Source organism: Thamnophis elegans, chromosome 16, assembly GCF_009769535.1.
Source record: "Thamnophis elegans isolate rThaEle1 chromosome 16, rThaEle1.pri, whole genome shotgun sequence".
NCBI classification, from domain to species: Eukaryota; Metazoa; Chordata; class Lepidosauria; order Squamata; family Colubridae; genus Thamnophis; species Thamnophis elegans.
Window position 1 is genome coordinate 35,176,314 of NC_045556.1, and position 19,846 is coordinate 35,196,159.

Genomic DNA, 19,846 nt, shown 5'->3' on the forward strand with positions numbered 1-19,846 from the left:
GCGATCACCCTGGGGGAGAGGGTGGGGTGGGCTGTTTGTGTCGGAGAAGGCGAGGAGCCCCTGCCCCCCCCCCCCGTCCCCTTCAGGGTTGAGCCCTCTGTCTGGGCTCTTTGTCGAAGGTGCCTAGCCAACCTGCGGCAGCTTCCTCACCGGACTCTGGAGAGGAAAGAATTCTAGAAAAGAAAAAGGGGGGAAGAAAAAAAAAAAACTCAAAAAGAAAAAAAAAAAGAGAAAAGAAATTCAATGGCGACGTCCCGCCTAGACGGGGCCCCTTCCTGGAGGCCTCGGAAAGCAGCCCGTTCTCCTTCCGGGTTGATATGGCTCTTGGTTTCCATCCGAGGACGACCCGCCTGGCCAGCAGCCTTGGCCTTCTCATGCTTGACCTCTAAAAAGAACATTCGCCGCGGCGGTTCGCGATGGGCAGCCACCGCAACGCCGGAAACCTTGTCTCCCAGGTCCCAGGCGAGTGAGGGCATCCCCTGCTCAGCCCTGGGAGCGGACAGGGTCCCTGCAGTCGGCTCCAGGCCATCCCAGCCTTCATTGCTGCCCCGTCGTTTTCTTCTCCTTCTGGAAGCTGAAACTGGTCCGGCGGCTCAGTTTCCTTTGCTTCTGGGCCAGGTAATCCGCTCGGGCTGTGCTGGCCCGGGATTCCAGGATGTAGTTCATCTGGAAGAAGTTGAGTGGGAGTGGGAGAGAGAGAGAGAGAGAGAGAGAGAGAGAGAGAGAGAAAGACAAGAAAGGAAAGAAGGAAAGAGAGAAAGAGAGAGAAAGGAAGAAAAGAGGAATCAGAGAGAAAAAGAGAGAGAGAGAAAAAGGAAAGAAAGAGAGAAAGAGAAAGGAAGAAAAGAAGAGAGAAAGAGACAGAGGAAGAAAGAGAAAAAAGAAAGAGAAAGGAAAGAAAGAGAAAGACAAGGAAAGAAAAAAGGAAAGAGAAAAAGGGAAAGAAAGAAAAAGGAAAGAAAACGAGAAAGAGAAAGGAAGAAAAGAAAGAAGAGAGAGAAGGAGACAAAGAAAAAGAAAGAGAAAAAAAGGAGAAAGGAAAGAGAAAGAAAGAAAAGAAGGAAGAGAGAACGAGAAAGACAGAAAGAGAAAGATAAAAAGGAAAGAGAAAAGAAAAGAGAAAGAGACAGAGAAAGACAAAAGAGGGAAAGAAAAGAAAGACAGAAAAAGGGAGAGAAAGAAAGAGCAAGAGACAGAAAAAAGAGAGGGAAAGACGAGGGAGGGAGGAAGGAGATAAAGAGAAAGAAAGAGGAAGAAAGAAAGGGAAAGAGGGAGAGGAGAGAGAGAGGAGAGAAAAAGGAAAGAGAACAAGAAGGAAGAAAGAAAGGCAAGAAAGAAAGAAAGAAAAGGAGGGCAAAGAAAAGGCAGAGAGAATAAGGAAACAAGGAGTTAAGGACTGAAAAATGGCACATAAAATCTGTCACTCAATAAAATAAAATAAAATAAAATAGCCATAAAGATAGTAGTAGCACATTCCATTCAATTTTTCGACCGGGGGGAGGCTGGGAAAACGAGGCTGGCAACCCCCGGAAGGACCCCTATTTTCTACCCTATTGGTTAAGCCACCTGACAATGACTGGGTCAAAGGGGGTTGAAAGCGGGGCACCCCACGCCCACCTCCCGCCTCCCCTCGGCCTCACCTTCAGCACGATCTCGTTGACGGTGGCAGCATCGGACTCAAAGTAGAGATGCTTGTAATCGTGGTTGCTGAGATAGGTGAGCTTAAATATTGCATGACCTGCCGGGGATTAGGAAGGGGAAGAGGAGGAGGAGAAAAAGAAGGAGAAGAGGGAGAGGAGGAGGTGGAGAAGAGGAGAAGAAGAAGAAGAAAAGAAGAGGAAGAAGTAGGAGGACAAGGACAAGGAGAAAAAGAAGAAGAGGAGAAGAGGAGGAGGAAGGAGGAGGGGAAGAAAAAAAAGAAGTAGACGAGGAGAAGGAGATGAGGAAGAAGAAAGAGGAGGAGGAGAAAAAGAGGAGGAGAAAAAAGTAGAGAAGAGGAGGAAGGAGGAGGAGAAAAAGAAGGAGAGGAGAAGGAGATGAGGAGGAAGAAGAAAGAGGAGAAGGAGGAGAAAAAGAAGAAATAGAGGAGGAGAAGAGGAGGAGATGAGGAGGAAGAAGAAAGAGGAGAACGAGGAGAAAAAGAAGAGGAGGAAGAGAAAAAGAAGAAGTAGAGGAGAAGAGGAAGGAGGAGGAGAAAAATGAGAGGAGAAGGAGAAGAGGAGGAGGAGACGAGGAAGAAAAAGGAGGAGGAGGAGGAGGTGAAAAGAAGAGAGGGAGGAGGAGAAAAAGAAGAAGTAGAAGAGAAGGAGAAGAGGATGAAGAGGGAGGAGGAGGAAGCCGAGGAGAAAAAGAAGAGGAGGAGGAGGAGGAGGAGGAAGACAAGGAAGAAAAACAATGAGGTTAGCAAAAAGTTGTATACCGTAAGTCTTTTGTGTCTACAAAGAGGCATTTTAACCACTTTTCCTGCCAAGTCTTTCCTTGCACAGCACCTCATTGGGGAAAAAATTGACATGGCAGCTTTCCAAGCGAGATGAGGTCTGTGGTTGTAAATACTCCTTTGAAAGACTCTTTGCCAGGCCTTTGCCTGAATGTGAATGGGAGGAATTCCCATTTGTCTAATAAAAGGGGTTTTCTCTGGACCTGGACTCTGCTTTTAGGGGAAGCCTCGGTCGGAAGAGGTTTGTGTCAGAGACCAGGCCCTGACCCACGCTTCCCTTCCAGCCAGGCCGTTAAGAGGGCGCCACTGTCTGGCTTTTGACAGCTGACCCTCTTCCGAGCCTTCGGAAAACCTGGTGATTTATCTCTTTCCCACTCGGAGCCGCAGCTGACAGAAGCAGAAGGAGGAACTTTATTTCAAATCTTTGTTTTTAGCTTTTTGTAAGAGTCAGCCCTTTTTCGGAGGCCGTTACCGAATCAGGGATGTCAATAACGCTTATGGCGCAGAGAGTTAACGGGGGGGGGGGGGCTGTGGGTTCAATCCATCATGCGCGACACATCGCGCTAGCCATGTGCGTTCACACCTGTCGGGAGGGAGCGGTGGGTGGTCTCCGGCGCACCGAGAAGAGCGGGCTTTGCCGTGGTTGGTTTACGCAAGATTATTTACACGTTTAAGCCAAATCGGAAAATAAAAGCTTACAAAGCCAATGAGATTTGCCATGCATGCAGCCGCCGTTGTGTTTGAGACGGGGAAGCACGGGTGGCCGTCCTTAAACGAAGCGAGCCAATAAATGGGCTTGGTTTGGGATTCTAGCAATTTCAGGAGCCTTGTTTTGAACTGAAAGACATTGGGTAGGACTAGTTGAATGAAAAGAAGGACCAGGGGAGACAGGATAGCAGGATAGAGGGAGTCAAACTATTCTCCAAGGAACCTGAGGACATGAAGCAATGGGTGGAAACTAATCCAGGAGAGAAGCAACTTAGAACTGAGGAGGAATTCCCTGACAGTAAGAACAATTAATCGGTGGAACAACTTGCCTCCAGAAGTTGTGAATGCTCCAACACTGGAAGTTTTGAAGAAGATGTTGGATAACCATTTGTCTGAAGTGGTGTAGGGATTCCTGCCTAGGCAGGGGGTCAGACCTCCAAGGTCCCTTCCAACTCTATTATTCTATTCTATTCTATTCTATTCTATTCTATTCTACTATTCTAATTTTTCCATTCCACTTTCTTCTCTTGTCTTGTCTTCTCTTCCATTCCATTCCTCCATTCCACTTTATTCTATTCTATTCTATTCTATTCTATTCTATTCTGTTCTGAATTCTTAATGAGAGCTTTTCCAAGGTATCTATTTTTTTGTGACATTAGAGGTCTCGAATACAAGACAGGGGCCGAGACCTGCCCCACCAAAAAAACCCCGCTACTGATCTTGTCCGTTCACAAGCCACATCGCTCCATAAGCACCCCGCTTCCCCTCGTGTTTTGGAAGAGATAATAAATAAACCAAATCGCACTCAGCCTCCTTCCCACCGTTGTCGCTGGCTCGCTCGCCATCCTCGCCATCCTTCTCCAGCGTCTGCACCTCATCAATCACCCCATTGTCTTGCCTGAGAGGCGAGCCTTGTAAATGTCAGACCCACTCAAGTCCGAGAAGAATCCGAACATGGCAAGGAGGTTTTAATTGGGCAGCGTAATTAAATGGGCGGAGGGGGAGGGGGGGCGAGCGAAGAAGGGACGGAGAGAAGAGGACCCTTGTCGAAAGCCGCTTTTGACAGGAAAGAGACGTCTTGGATGACATCAGGGCTTTCAAACGGATGGAATAATATCAGAATGGCAGAGTTGGAAGGGGACTTAGAGGTCTTCTAGCCCAACCCCCTGCTTAGGCAGGAAACCCTACACCACTTCAGATAATTGGTTATCCAACATCTTCTTAAAAAATATCCAGTGTTGGAGCATTCACAACTTCTGGAGGCAAGCTGTTCCATTGGCTAATTGTTCTCACTGTCAGGAAATTTCTCCTTAGTTCTCAGTTGCTTCTCTCCTTGATTAGTTTCCACCCATTGCTTCTTGTCCTGCCTCCAGGTGCTTTGGAGAACAGCTTGACCCCCTCTTCTTTGGGGCAGCCCCTGAGATATCGGAAGACTGCTATCATGTCTCCCCTAGTCCTTCTTTTCATCAGACTAAACATACCCAGTTCTTCGTATGTTTTGGCCTCCGATCCCCGAGTGCAAAGCAAGGATCAATCCCTTGGCCATTTCTTATGCAACTAATGATTGATTTTGCTATTTTACCTATTACTAATCTACTTCGGAAGGGACACGGTGGCTCAGTGGCTAAGACGCTGAGCTTGTCAATCAGAAAGGGTTGGCAGTTTGGCGGTTCGAATCCCAACCGTCGCGTAACGAAGTGAGCTCCCGTGACTTGTCCCAGCTTCTGCCAACCTAGCAGTTCGAAAGCAGGTAAAAAATGCAAGTAGAAAAATAGGAACCACCTTTTGTGGGAAGGGAACAGCGTTCTGTGCGCCTTCGGCATTGAGTCAAGCCAGCCACATGACCCCGGAGGCATCTTCGGATACTGTTGGCTCTCCGCCTTTGAAACAGAGATGAACACTGCCCCCTGGAGTAGGGAACGACTAGTACATATTTGCGAGGGGAACTTACTTCTTACTACTACTAATCTACTTCGGAGAGGTTATCAATCAAGACATCAAATGGGGAATTATCAGAAGGAGGGCGATTTGTATAACCAGTTGGGCCAAGTCAATCCTATAAATGCTCCCATTTTACAGATGGGGAAAAAGAGAGTTTAGAAACCAGCAGAAGTCAAATGGGACGGGCGAACAGACAGGGTTATTTCTTATTTTTATTTCTCCCACATTGGGATTGTTTAGTTTCGAGGGCCTGCTCACTTCCCGTTTTATGGAAGGTTACGGACAAGCCTCGTAATCTCTCCCTCTCTCTCTCCCCCCCCCCCACTTTCTCAACTCCTCCAGACTGTTAACCTGATTTGCCAAAGGTTAAGGCCATCTGTTTATAGATTTTGTAAGACGGGCCCCAGCTAACTGGAAAGCGGGTTTTTTTCTTTCTTTCCAGGAGAAATGGCAGGATATAAATCACTGTAATAAAGTAAATAAGGAAAAAACACATTTCCTTCTCAAACCCAGGCCGTACCTATTGGGGAGGGGGGAGTACCCTCACTGGTAATCGCTGGGATAAGAGAAAGAGGAATGCAGTGACTGGCATCAAGGTCTCATAAGCCCAGTTTGTGATCTTAAATGAAGGACGTGCTTTCTAAGGATATAAGCTGCCTCGGGGGCCCCTTTGCAACATGGTGGGGTTCTTCTCCCCCTTTCAACAAGAGCTTGCAGTGAGGGTGGTAGATACTGGCAGGAGAGCATTTTATCCCGAGGAGTGGGAGTGGAAACAATCAGCTGGAGTTTAATCTCTTTAAAAAGAGAGAAATCCCCGTTCCCTACTAACACTGATGATGTTCCCTAGTTGGGTAATGAAATGTTCAGAGAGCACCAAGGACCCCACAATCCTCTCCTTCCCTTCTTCTCCTCCTCTTCATACTTTTTCTAATCTTCTACTACTTGTAACAGTTTATATTTTACAAAAGTTCTTCTTTTTTACTATTTGCAACGTTTTATATTCTTCTTCTTCTTCTTCTTCTTCTTCTCTCTTCTTCCTTCGTCTTCTTCCTTCTTCATCTTCTTTCTCCTCCTTGTTTTTTCTTGTTCTTCTTTCTCCTCCTTGTTTTTTCTTGTTCTTCTTCTTCTCCTCCTTCTCTTCTTCTTCCTTCTTCGTCTTCTTCTTCCTACTCCTCTCTTCTTCTTCCTTCTTCATCTTCTTCTTTCTTCTCCTCGTTTTCTTCTTCTTCTTCTTTTTCTCCTCCTCCTCCTCTCTTCTCCCTTCTTCATCTTTTTCTTCTTCCTCCTCCTCCTCTCTTCTTCTTCCTTCCACTTCCTCTTCCTCTCCTCCTCCTTCCTCCTCCTCCTCCTCCTTCTTCCTCTTCCTCCTCCTCAAACCCCACTCCCTTCTAACACTTACAATTTTATCTACTTTGGTAATGAAAGAAAATAGTCCAGCTCAGAAGGGCACCAAGGAGCCCGCAATTCAACCCTGAACTACAAATATTCTCTTCTCTTAGAGGAACACAACAGATTGTGACTTTTTTCTTTATCATTATCATTTTTAATGGGTTTGTTGTGAGTCACCCAGAATTCTTATTAAGTGCCGGGCGGCACACAAATTCGGCACATCGTCACGATGGTACCGCGTTCCTAAGCCCCTCTGCTCCGATCTCTTAACTCGGTCGGTCCGATCACAATCCCCGCTCGGTGGGGACGACAACCCAGGAGTAAAGCATGCGGACTTGAGTGTGTCATCAGCCCAAAAGCAAACAAATCCCCATCGGAGGGGGCTTTTGTGAGGTTATATCGCAAACCCCAGCCTGAACCGAGCTGGAGAAATTCTTGGTGTATGTGTGTGTGTGTGTGTGTGTGTGTAGCTTTTTTCCTTCTTTCTTTTTTTCCAGGGCGAATTCAATGGGAAAGAAGAGTGATCCATGAAGTCGCATCTATCAAACTGTCGGTTTTGTTGGCAGCTCTGGAAGCGAAGGGAGGTTCAAAGGTTGCAGGGCAGAGGGAAAGTGAGTAACTCTGTGTGTGTGTTTGTGTCTGTGTGAGTGTGTGTAGGGGGAATATGGGGGGGGGAAGCAAGCAGCCCTCTGCTTCGGCACTAATATGCCTCCTTCTTCGGGGGAAAGAGTGGCTCCTTCATCCTCTGGCTTTAGGCAGCTTTCATTAATCTTCTGGCTCTCCTCCTTAACTAGCCATGCAGAACCGCTCGATAGCAAGGCTCATAATGGGAAAGCCCTCTGCCTATTACCAGGTTAACATTCTGTTAAGCCCCGGCACAACAATGGAATGGGAATCGGGGAGGAAGCCTCGGCACCCAGGAGCCACCAGGCGGGCAATTAAAAGGACTGAGGGAAGGGGGTTGGCGTGGGAGGAGGAGGAGGAGGAGGAAGGGAAAAAAGATGGAGGAGGAAGAAGATGCGGAGGAGGAGGAGGAAAAGGAGAGAAAACGGAGGAAGGAAACAGGGGGAGGAGGAAGAGTAAGGAGGAAGACAGAGAAGGAGGAAGAGGAAGAAAAGGAGAAGGAAAAAGAAGAAGAGGAAGAAGAACAAAATGGAGGAAGGAAACAGGAGAAGAGAGGAGGAAGGGAAAAAAGGTGGAGGAAGAAGATAAAGAGTAGGAGGAAGAGGAAGAAAAGGAGAAGGAGGAGGAAAAAGGAAGAGGAAAATGGGGGAAGGAAACAGGAGGAGGAGGAAGAGGAAGGGAAAAAGATGGAGGAAGAAGATGAAGAGAATGAGGAAGAGGAAGAAAAGGAGGAGGAGGAAAAAGAAGAAGAGGAAGAAGAACAAAACGGAGGAAGGAAACAGGAGGAAGAAGGGAAAAAAGATGGAGGAGGAAGAAGACAGAGGAGGAAAAAGAAGGAGGAGGGAAGAGGAAAATGGAGGAAACAAACAGGAGGAGGAGGAAGAGGAGCAAGAAAGAAGGAGGAAAAGAAGGAAGGGAAAAAGGATGGATGAGGAGGCGGAGGAAGAAAAGAAGGAAAAAGGAGGAAAGAGGAAGAAAAGGAACGTGGAGGAAGAAAAAAGGAAGGGGGGGGAAAGAAGTAGAAGGAAGAAGATGAAGAGGTGGAGGAGGAGTAGAAGGAAAAAGCAAGAGGAAGAAGAGGAAAACAGGAAGATGAAAAGTGAGGAGGAGGAAGGGAGAGAGGGAGAAGACTCAACTACCCAGGAGGACTGCCGGTCAAACTTTCCCCCATAACTCTGCTCGTTTATAGGTTTAGCATTTTAACACTTAGGTAGGATGGGAGAAAGATAAAAAAGAAAAATTTCTCGGATGCTACATGCTACCTGGGGTCGGGCGGGGGGGTGGAGGGACCAGGGTTGTTGAGTGGCGTGTACCCATTCTGGAGAAATCACAGAAATGAAATCATGCCTGGCCTGAGAGCCTCCCAGATGTTGCAACCTCTGCACATCTGGCAGGCACACGCAGGGGGGGGGAGCCGATCTAGAGAGAGGCCTGATGTGATGTCATAACAGAACTCTCTCTTGTGTTTTGATGGGGTGTCACGTTTCGGAGGACAACGTTGGCTTCGATCAAAAACAGACCAGCTCCGGAACGCTAAAAGTTTGGGCGTTCATCAAAGAAAATTAGCCTCAAGCCCCCCACCCCCTCCCCATTACATGATTCGTTTGAAGTTTCAGCCAAGAAGATATGATGCTTAATGGGGTTGACCCAACCCTTTTTGGGCCAGTTCTAATGTGGACAGGAATATTTGGAACTGTTTTTATTTCCCCCTCCCCCACCAATAATGCTAACGAGATATTAAGAGAATCAGATTTCCTTTAAATTATGCTTTGCCCGGGGATATAATCACATTAAGCTTATTATGTGGCTTCCTTAAGACTTTGCCTTATGTGTTCTTAATTGAGACAAAGGGGCCTCTTTCTGGGGGCTATACAAATGGCAGCTGGTTTTATGAAGGCTTAAATCTTAACAACAAGAGGCTCCCCCCCCCCCCACACCATCACGAATCGGCAAAATCTTTGGAGAGGGGGGAGTCAAAGCAGAGGCTGATTTAAAAGACGCCCTTCGACGAGGAGGCGGGTGCAGAGATTTGAACAGGGATACTCTGGCTGTCCGTAAGCAGTTTTGCCAAAGTGATTCTGTCGGAGGAGAGAAGGCAGAGCTGGGAGGGTGGAGTTAAGCACGTTAGCAGCTGCTTAGAATCATTGCGTTTCCACAAATGGTTTAATTCCTCTTGAATTCCACTGAGTCTTATCTGGTGCAAAATTGTTCTGACCGAGGCTTCCCAAGAGCATGAAGCCAACTCCGACAAAAAAAACCTATTATTAATGTACTGTGAATTCTGCTCATTCCCATCCAGCAAAGTCTTTCAAGGGAGGATTTACAGTCACAGACCTTCTCTGGCTTGGAGAGCTGCCAGGACGATCTCTGCAAAACTTGGCAAGGAGTCTCGGAGAGTCACGAATCAATGAAGCTAATGGTCTCCTACAAACTCCACTTCCCCTTCACTTCTCTTTTATTTCCTGGGAGGGGCCCTTCATCATCCACCTGTGGCCTTACTCCCAAGTCGATCCCTGTTCTTTAGCTGTTCCCTTTGTCTGGCCACTCTGCACATGCGCACACTGGGTACAGGCTCCAGCTGTTCTTCTGCCTCACTGATGTCTGACTCCGAAGGCAGCTGATAACTGTCAGACGGCCCTGGGCCCCTCTCTGCCTCCGACATCAGAGCCCTCATCAGAGCCTTCCCCAGACTCCAGGACTGGCCCATCTTCCTCCCCAACCTCCTCACTGTCCGAATCTGCTGCCAGCTTTGCTGGAGCCTGGCGGGCCACAACAGGGTGGGGGTAGTAAGCATCTCTCTGCTTCCATGCTTATATGGTGCCGAGTTCCAACAGAGGAGGAGGAGGAGGAGGAGGCAGCCCTGGGTGAAAGAATGCAATGGTCTTGATTTGATAGATGGCTGGTTTATTACGTTCAGGAATGCCCTAATTTGGAAAAAAAGAAAAGATTTGCAAAACCCTTTTCTTGTCTAGCTCATGCAGCCGGCAGGCTAAGGAAACGAGTTGATTTTCATCCTGGTGACTTCATACCTTGAGAGAAGGCGCCTGGTTTTTAACAAAAGAGCACAAGGTGTGTCTGGGGGGGGGGGGGGTTGGAATGGCACAGCCATCCGTTTGTGACACTTTTTGGCTGCGTACAGCGGAAAAGACGAGAGGGAGGACGGTGGTGTTACAAGAGATAAAACCAGGGGGACGACAAAATATATTGCAGAACTCCCAAAGCCTTTATCTCTCCTCGGCCTCACTCCTTCTGCCATAATTCATTTTCGAAGGAAGACCCGGGAATAATTTTTGATGTAAACTCCGAGGCAAACATCGATCACTTGGCTGATAAGATCGCCAGGCAAGCCGAGGAAGAGAGAGAAAGAGAAAGAGAGAGAGTGCTTCCTTCATCAGCCTCAAAACCATGAACATCCCTTCCCTCCGTCCAAGTTCAAAAGCAACTCGTGGGAGGAAAAGATCCATGGGGGTTCAAGCTTGAGCCGGCCCCATCATGGGAGAATCAGCCAGATGGGAGGGAGAGGGAGGAGAAGTGGGAGAGGGAGAAGAGAGGAGGAGGAGAAGGGGGAGAAGGAGGAGGAAAGGTAGAAGGGAGAGAGGGAGAAGGAGGAGGAGGAAGAGAAAGGGGAGAGGGAGAAGTAGGGAGAAGGAGAAGGGGAGAGGGAGAAGAAGGGAGGAGGAGGAGGAGGAAAAGGAGGAGGAAAGGTAGAAGGGAGAGACGGAGAAGAAGGAGGAGGAGAGGGAGAAGGGGGAGAGGGAGGAGGAGGGGGAGAGGGAGAAGAAAGGAGGAGGAGAGGGAGAAGGGAGAGAGGGAGAAGGAGGAGGAGGAAGAGAAGGGGGAGAGGGAGAAGAAGGGAGAAGGGGAGAGGGAGAAGAAGGGAGGAGGAGGAGGAGGAAAAGGAGGAGGAAAGGTAGATGGGAGAGACGGAGAAGAAGGAGGAGGAGAGGGAGAAGGGGGAGAGGGAGGAGGAGGGGGAGAGGGAGAAGAAAGGAGGAGAAGGAGAGGGAGAAGGGGAGAGGGAGGACGAAGAGGAGGAAGAAAGGGAGAAGGGGAGAGGGAGAAGGAGGAGGAGGGGCAGAGGGGAGGAGAAGGAAGGAGGAGAGAAAAGGGAGAAGGGGAAGAGGGAGAAGAAGGAGGACGAAGAAGAGGAAGAAAGAGAGAAGGAGAGAGGGAGAAGAAGGAGGAGAGGGAGAAGGAGGAGGAGGGGCAGAGGGGAGGAGAAGGAAGGAGGAGAGAAAAGGGAGAAGGGGAAGAGGGAGAAGAAGGAGGACGAAGAAGAGGAAGAAAGAGAGAAGGAGAGAGGGAGAAGAAGGAGGAGAGGGAGAAGGGGGAGAGGGAGAAGAAGGGAGGAGGAGGAAGAAGAGAAGTTAGAAGGGGAAGAGGGAGAAGAAGGAGAAGTGGAGGAGGAAAGGGAGAAGGGAAAGAGGGAGAAGGAGATCACTCAATTATTGTGGGACAAAAGATGGTGAGCCTGTTGCGCGGGTGCCAGAGGTGGCACGCAGAGGCCTCTGTGGGCATGTTTGCCCTCACCAGCTTCTGGAGCACTAGAAAACTGCATGAAAACAGCCCAAAATGCCCCAAGACAGGCTGTTTTTGGCTGTTCTCTGGGCCATTTCCTGACCGTTTGGCAGGCCGTTTTGAGGCTGTGTTGGGCACTCAAGCGCTAACTTTTGGCGCTCCAACTCCTACACAGTTGTCTCCAAATCCCTGGAGATGCCTCTAACGTTTGAAGTGGAAGATGCGCTTCAAAAAGTATAGACAGGAATCTGCTGTTGGCATTTGCTCAAAGGGAGGTCAGCCGGAGAGGACATAATTATGGCGGCTGGGGATTGTCTCTTCCTGCTCTTCCTCCTCTTCTTTCTCCTTCTGCTTTCTCCTTCTCTTCTTCTTCTTCTTCTTCTTCTTCATCCTTTTCTTATCTTCCTCTCCTTCCTCCTCTTATTCTTTTCTCTCCTCCTCCTTCTTCCTCTTCTTCTCCTCCTCCCCTCTGCCCCTCCTCTTCTTTTCTCCTCTTTTTCCTCCTCCTCTTCTTCTTTTCTCTCCTCCTCCTCCTTCCTCCTCTTCTCCTCCTCCCCTCTGCCCCTCCTCTTCTTCTTTCTCCTCTCCTTCCTCCTCCTCTTATTCTTCTCTCCTCCTCCTCCTCCCCTCTGCCCCTCCTTCTTTCTCCTCTTCTTCCCCCTCCTCTTCTTCTACCTTTTCTCTCCTCCTCCTCCTTCTCCTCCTCCCCTCTTCTTCTTCTTTCTCCTTCCTCCTCTTCTTCTTTCTCCTCTTCTTCCTCCTCCCCCCCATCTCTTCCCCCCCCTCCCTCCCCATGTGAAGAGTACCCTTCAACTTTCCAGTCATGGCTGGGAATTATGGGGCCCGATTCACCCATCCGGAGCTCAGTTGGGGAAGCTGGTTTAGATACTAGCGAGCTCTTATCAAGGCTGACTCTGACAAGGAAGGCTCAGGTGGCACAAGGGGGACTTGGAGGCTACGTCCAGCTGCCCCTTGGCTCCTTATGGAGGGGGTGGGGAGAAAGACAAGAGAGCGGGGCTTACTTGGGCTCTTCTCTTCGGCAAGGTCGCAGGTGCACAGGAGCTCCGAATCGATGGAGATCGGCTTCTGCTTAATCCAGAACTTGGTGCTGGCTTTCTGATTGGTCACCGGATCTATCTCCACCTTGTCACCGGAAATACCTGGAGACCCAGAGATGGTCAGTCAAGGGAGGGAGGGAAACTTCACAGCCAAGGAGCGGAAGAAGCCAATGGAATGGCCTCTCCCCGTTCTTTGGAGGGTGGCAACATATTATAACCACGAATAGTAGAGAGATGTGAATGACTATCAACATCATATGTGTATTTATGCTGGGAGGAGGAGGAGGAGAAAGAAAGAAGAGGAGGAGGAATAGGTGGCAAAGAGGACAAGGAAGAGGAAGAACAGAAGGCGAAGAGGGAGGTGGAAAAGGAGAAAGAAGAGGAAGAAGGATGGAGAAGAGAAGAAAGAGGAGGAGGAGTACGAGGCAGAAGAAGAGGAAGAAGAGGAAGAAGGAGGAGAAAAGGAAGAGAAGAAGAAAAGGAGGAATAGGTGGTGGAGGACAAGGAAGAGGAAGAACAGGAGGTGAAGAGGCAGGAGGAAAAGGAGAAAGAAGAGGAAGAAGAAGAGATGGAGAAGAGAAGGAGGAGGAGGAGCAAGAGGCAGAAGGGGGAAGACGAGGAAGAAGGAGGAGAAAAGAGGAGAAAGAAGAAAAGGCAGAGGAATAGGTGGCGAAGAGGACAAGGAAGAACAGAAGGTGAAGAGGCAGGAGGTAAAGGAGAAAGAAGAGGAAGAAGGATGGAGAAGAAAGAGGAGGAGCAAGAGGCAGAAGGGGGAAGACGAGGAAGAAGGAGGAGAAAAGAGGAGGAGAAAGAAGAAAAGGAGGAGGAATAGGTGGCAAAAAGGACAAGGAAGAGGAAGAACAGGAGGTGAAGAGGCAGGAGGAAGAGGAAAAAGAAGAGGAAGAAGAAGAGATGGAGAAGAGAAGGAGGAGCAAGGGCCAGAAGAAGGCGGACGATGAGGAAGGAGGAGAAGAAGACGAGGAGGAGGAGAAGGAGGAGGAAGAGGAGGCGCAAGAGGAAGAAGAAGAAGGGAAGAGGAAGGAGGAGAAAAAAAAAGAAAAACCATCGTTCTACTATTCCAACTTACCCAAAGAGCAACCCGAGAAGTAAATTTACTCCCCAAGAGGCTGGGTAATTTATTACAGATCCTATTATGGTTGGGACCCCCCCTCCCCTCCCCTTCTCTCCGACACCACCCTCCCCACCGCAGCAACAACCTTGCGGGCGTCTCATTGCTTAAGTTACAATTACAAGCTTTCTCTGTTGACATGAGTGACCAAACCTCTCTCTCTCTCTCTCCCCCTCCCTCTCTCTCTCTACACTTTTTCATCCTGGCAGCTGCGCAGGGGGAAAAGACTTAAAAGTAATTACATTTTTAGGTCATGAGTTACGGGTCAAGGTCAGCCCTGGAATAGGCAAAAGGAATCAAGAGTATTTAAAAAGCAGCACAAGGAGGGGTTGGAACAAGGCAATTCCTTTGTTTAGAGTCCAAATGTTGCCCTTTTTCTCTGCATTTATTTCTCTCTCTCTTTTTTTTTTGTCCTTCGCATTTCTTTATGACACAAAGTTTTTTTTAAAATTTCTTTTATAAGTTTTTAACTTCTTTTGTAAACAACGTCCTGGTTTCCCCCCTTTTTTTCATCTTCCGTTATGGTTCATTTTACATCCTATTTTCATTTCGCATTTCCGTCCTCTTTATTTTCTTTCCACGTTTTCCACCTTGACTTTAATTTCTTCCTAACATATAAACAATATGTTTTTTTTTTGCCTCTCCAAGTTAAATCAAGTTTAACGTATCGTTTCCATCTATTATTCTGTTTTACTCTCGATTTCATATATCCTCAAATTAATTTTATACAGTTAAACATTTCACTTAGTTAACTATCCACAATTAATAGTATAGTATAATAATCTATACTATACTAAATAGAAAGACCAATTTCGTTGCATTTATTTTGTACAATGACAATAAAGACTATACTATACTAATCGATTTCCCTCCCATCATATTAGCTATATACCATTGGCTATATTTACCGAATTTCATTCTATTCTACTGGTCAATCCTTTCCCTTCTTTCTTCCTTTCAATCATTTTCTCTTTAGAACTTCACTTCTCTTATATTCTCTTCTTTGCACCCATTCGCCTAGCTTTTTTTTTTCTTGTTCTTGTGATTTCTATATTTTTCCTTTCATGCAATAAATTACAGGAGAACAGATAAAATACAAACCCGAAATCTTTCTACTGGGAATAATCAAAGGGAAATATACAAAAAAAAATTAAGTACATATTAACACATCTGCTAACTACAGCTAGAATAGCATTTGCTCAATGCTGGAAACAAAATAATACTCCCTCGGACGAATTAGTGATAAAAAAAAACCTTTGGATTGTGCAGAGATGGACAAATTAACACTAAAATTAAAAGATAAAGAAGAGTCGGAATATTATGAAATTTGGAACAATTGGTACAAATGGCTGCAAAACAAGAATAAAATTAATTAAGCCGGAAAACAATATATATATAAATATATATAGAACTGTGTATAAAGGTGTGTAAATATAGAAGCGAAATATTATATACATGTACAGGTAGGATGGCATAACAATGTTGATGTAATGACTGTAAGGTGTTGTAGAAGGGAAAAAATAATAAAAAAAATCTGCTCTACACTCTATATTTTTCCTTTCCAATCTTTTTTCTCCTTTTTAATTCTCTTGTTTTAGTTACCTTTCCCCAATTTCTATTTCTTTAGAAGGAGGAGAAGAAATTTGGTCCTCTATGGGCAAAAAAAGAAGTTGGAAATGGCTAATGCATTCCTTTTTATTCCCCCCCTTCTGTGGCCCATTTTGCCAAATTGATGGCAACCACACACACACAAAATAAGATCGTGAAACCACCAGCTTTCGGTGAAAAAGAGGTTTCTTGCATCCGACTGCGTCTCAATTCTTCGCGGAATTTCTCCGCTTCTCTGTGTCTCTGTCCAAAGCTTTCGTGGCTGGAGAAAGCCGAGAGGGGGAAAAAAGCCTACTGTTTTTATTTAAAATTGGGAATGGGCACGGTGGGGATTTTAAAAGCTCGTCGGAAGGAAAGTGGATGCGTTCGTTGGTTAAAGGTGTGCATTTGATTGCTGGTTTTCCATTAGCCTTTTGGGCATCCAAAGAGAAAAAGTGATCAAAAACAGATCAAGGCCACATCTGTCTAATTGTCCACACCTGGCAAAGACGATCAGAAACAGCAGCAAATCTTATTTAAGTAAAAGGTAAAGGTTCCCCTCGCACATTTGTGCTAGTCGTTCCCGACTCTAGGGGCCGCTGCTCATCTCCATTTCAAAGCCGGAGAGCCAGCGCTGTCCAAAGACATCTCCGTGGTCATGTGGCCGGCATGACTCAACGCCTGAAGGCGCACGGAACGCTGTTCCCTCCCCAGCAAAGGTGGTTCCTATTTTTCTACTTGCATTTTTTACCTGCTTTCGAACTGCTAGGTTGGCAGAAGCTGGGACGAGTCACGGGATCTCCCTCCGTTACGCTGTGCTAGGGGTTCGAACCGCCGACCTTTCTGATCGACAAGCTCAGCGTCTTAACCCCTGAGCGACCGTGTTGCTATAAAGCCACTTGTAGAAGCTTGAAATAAAGCTGGACTTGCTTCCTGAAGTAAGTGAGCTGTATTCCGGAGGGACCACTCCACATTTTAGGAGACAATGCTGTAATTTTATTTTTGTTCTTCTCTAAATAGCCAATAGCTATGGCAGGTATGCCCATAATGGCGAGAAGGACTGGGAACCCAAGAGCGGAAGCTTCAATCTACATATTATCTCACCATCAAGAAGACGTTGGAGAATAATTCTCTAAAGAGCAGGAAACACCTGGAAGGAAACAACCAAGCTCAGAGGGCACCAAAGACCCCACAGTTCTCCTCCTCCTCTCTGCAACCCCACTTCTTTCTAACACTGATGATGTTACCTAGTTGGGTAATGAAATGTCTGAGATGTCTAAGGACCTCACAGTTCTCCTCTCTGCAAATCCCTCTCTCTTCTAACACTGATGATGTTACCTAGTTGGGAAATGAAATGTCTGAAGGAAATCAACGAAGCTCAGAGAGCACTAAGGAGCCCAAAGTTTTCTTCTTCTTCTATTCATTCCTTTTCTTTCTTTCTTTCTTTCTTTCTTTCTTTCTTTCTTTCTTTCTTTCTTTCTTTCTTTCTCTTCTTCTTCTTCTTCTTCCCCCTGCTCCTGCTCCTATTCTATTCTTATTCCTATCCTCCTCGTCCTCCTCCTCTTCTTCTTACCCCTGCTCCTCTTCCTCCTCCTATTCTATTCTTATTCCTACCCTCCTCCTCCTCCTCTTCCCCCTGCTCCCCTTCCTCCTCCCATTCTATTCTATTCTATCATCTCCTCCTCCTCCTCCCTGCAACCCCCTCTCCCTCCTAACACTGATGAGGTCACCTAGTTGGGTAGCTAAACGTCTGCAAGAAATCAACCAAGCTCAGAGACCACGAAGGACTCCTCCCCCCCCCCCCGCTTGCACTACAAGTGTTCCTCTTTTTGGTTGCATCTCTTGTTTCTTGCACTGTCAGAGTGCTGGTTTGACACTGGAAGGAAGGAGGGGAAGGGGAACCTACAGCCCTGTTGTGTTAACCTGAGCTCCTGCAGGTGCGAAATGTAGCGTAACTCTCATTTGGAAGCTGACCACTCCGGGAGAGTCTGCCATGGACTAGGCCACCAGAGAAGCACATTTCAATTAATCAAGACGCACAATTTGTCACCGGGGGGGGGGGGGCTAGCCCCCTCATCCCCCACCAAGGACCATCTTCCAATTACCCGTCACGTCAAGAGCCCCAAAGCATGCCAGGAGTGTGAAAATAACAGGGGAGCATTAGATCCTTCATTAGAAAAAGAGTCTCTTTTATTGCATGTTTTCACTTCGGGGGGTTTCATCACGAGCAGCTCAAAATCTGCATCTCTTCCTTGCAGAAAATATGAGCAGCAGCTGCTGTTCGGTCTTCAAAATTCTTGGTTTTTAAAAAAAATCCACAAACAGCCCAAAATAAGGCTGATTAAAAACAGCAGCAACAAGAACTGAAGACGCCTTGATCCCTTTATCACGCCTATCAACCAGATCCTTCTCTCCGGGTTATCCCTTTGATAGATTGCAATAGGTAAAAGGGAAAGGTTCCCCTTGCACATCGGTGCCAGTCGTTCCCGACTCTAGGGGGCAGTGCTCATCTAAGTTTCAAAGCCGAAGAGCCAGCGCTGTCCGAAGACATCTCCGTGGTTATGTGGCTGGCATGATTCAACGCCGAAGGCGCACAGAACGCTGTTCCCTTCCCACCAAAGGTGGTTCCTCTTTTTCTACTTGCATTTTTTACCTGCTTTCGAACTGCTAAGTTGGCAGAAGCTGGGACAAGTCATGGGAGGTCACTGCATTATGCAGCGTTCGGGATTTGAACCGCCAAACTGCCGACCTTTTTGATTGAAAAGCTCAGAGTCTTAGACACTGAGCCACCGCATCTATCTATCTATCTATCTATCTATCTATCTATCTATCTCTATCTATCTATCTATCTATCATCTATCTATCTATCTATCTATCTATCTATCTATCCATCCATCCATCCATCCATCCATCCATCTCTCTCCATCATTATCATCTATGTATATCTATCTATCTATCTATCTATCTATCTATCTATCTATCTATCTATCTATCTATCTATCTATCTATCTATCTATCATCTATCTATCTATCTATCTATCTATCTATCTATCTACCTACCTACCTACCTACCTACCTACCTACCTACCTACCTACCTACCAACCAACCAACCATCTATCCATCCATCCATCCATCCACCCACCCACCCACCCACCTATATTGCAATAAACAAATATAAACAACTTGTTTATACTTGTGGGGGTTTGTTCTTTTTTTTCTTTCAATCTCAAAAAACCAAATGTATGTGTGTGTTTGTGTGTGTCTGTGTGTGTGTGAGAGAGAGAGAGAGAGAGAACAAGAACAAAAAAAAATACACATTTCATTTTCAGGCTCCTTTCTCGAACGCGGCGGAGTCAACCCCGTTTAATGCGCCCGTGTTAATTTGATGGGGTTTGTCAGGTAGCTCCAGTGGAAAATTATATAAAACTGTTCCAGATGAACAGATGATAGTGACATGAATTAAAGTGATAGAACAATAGTAGAATATAAACCAGAAATGACACCCAAAGTGGCTGTTGATTTATTGCCATCCAGAGTGTGGTTCTGGGCTTCCATGTATATTAGCAGAAGAAACCTGGGCCCATTTAGCTGGGAGATGCTCAAACATACATCACCAACTGCTACTCCATGCCAAGGTCACTTCTCGTGGCATCAATCTTTTGCTGGTACGGAGGCTCCTTGGCTCACAAGCGTGAATGTGTTTGTGAATGCACATACAAAAGGAGGCCGAGGCCGGCTGGGTGGGTGGGGGGAACCGTCTTGGTGGGAGCCCGTTGGCCCCCTCTTCCCATCCCCCCTTGCCTTTTATCACTGAGAAAGCACTTGAAACTTTCTATTATTTTTATCGGCAAAAGGCGGAGGTGCGCTGCTCCCATCTATTCCCCTATCAGCCCATCGCGGGCGCGCCTGTTTTGGCCCGATGGTGCATCCTTTGTGAGATGGGTGTCCCCCCCCCCCCGAATGTTTGTTTCCCATTGTTGCACCTTGAAAAACACACATTTGGAACAATACTTTATGACGTTTGCAGGCCAGGTTTGAGCTGACAGGCTATTCTTAAGTTCTAGGATTGTTGGCCGCAAGCAATTGAATCCATATATGTAGGGCTCAAGGGATGCGGTGGCTCAGTGGCTAAGATGTTGAGGTTGTCGATCTGAAAGGTTGGCAGTTCGGCGGTTCGAATCCCTAGCGCCGCACAATGGAGTGACTCATCCCAGCTTCTGCCAACCTAGGAGTTTGAAAGCAGGCAAAAAATGCAAGTAGAAAAATAGGGACCACCTTTGGTGGGAAGGGAACAGCGTTCCGTGCGCCTTCGGCATTGAGTCATGTCGGCCACATTACCATGGAGACGTCTTCGGACAGCGCTGGCTCTTCGGCTTTGAAACGGAGATGAGCACTGCCCCCTAGAGTCATGCCAGCCCCTCCTCGCCTGACCACCTGGGCTCCTTAGGGCCCCA

General features: G+C 47.1%; 1 protein-coding gene across 2 annotated transcripts in view; it reads right to left on the reverse strand.

Moving 5' to 3' along the window:
* Positions 1 to 452: 452 nt before the first annotated feature.
* MAPKAP1 (MAPK associated protein 1) overlaps positions 453 to 19,846 on the reverse strand; it is a 127,132-nt gene continuing 107,738 nt past the window's right edge. For both annotated transcript variants that reach the window (XM_032233326.1, XM_032233325.1), the window contains exons 10-12: positions 12,640 to 12,777; positions 1,641 to 1,738; positions 453 to 666 (exon numbers count right to left, since the gene is read on the reverse strand). In XM_032233326.1, the coding sequence (XP_032089217.1) occupies positions 538 to 666; positions 1,641 to 1,738; positions 12,640 to 12,777 (365 nt within the window). In that variant the 3' untranslated portion in view covers positions 453 to 537. The remainder of the gene's footprint in view (positions 667 to 1,640; positions 1,739 to 12,639; positions 12,778 to 19,846) is intronic.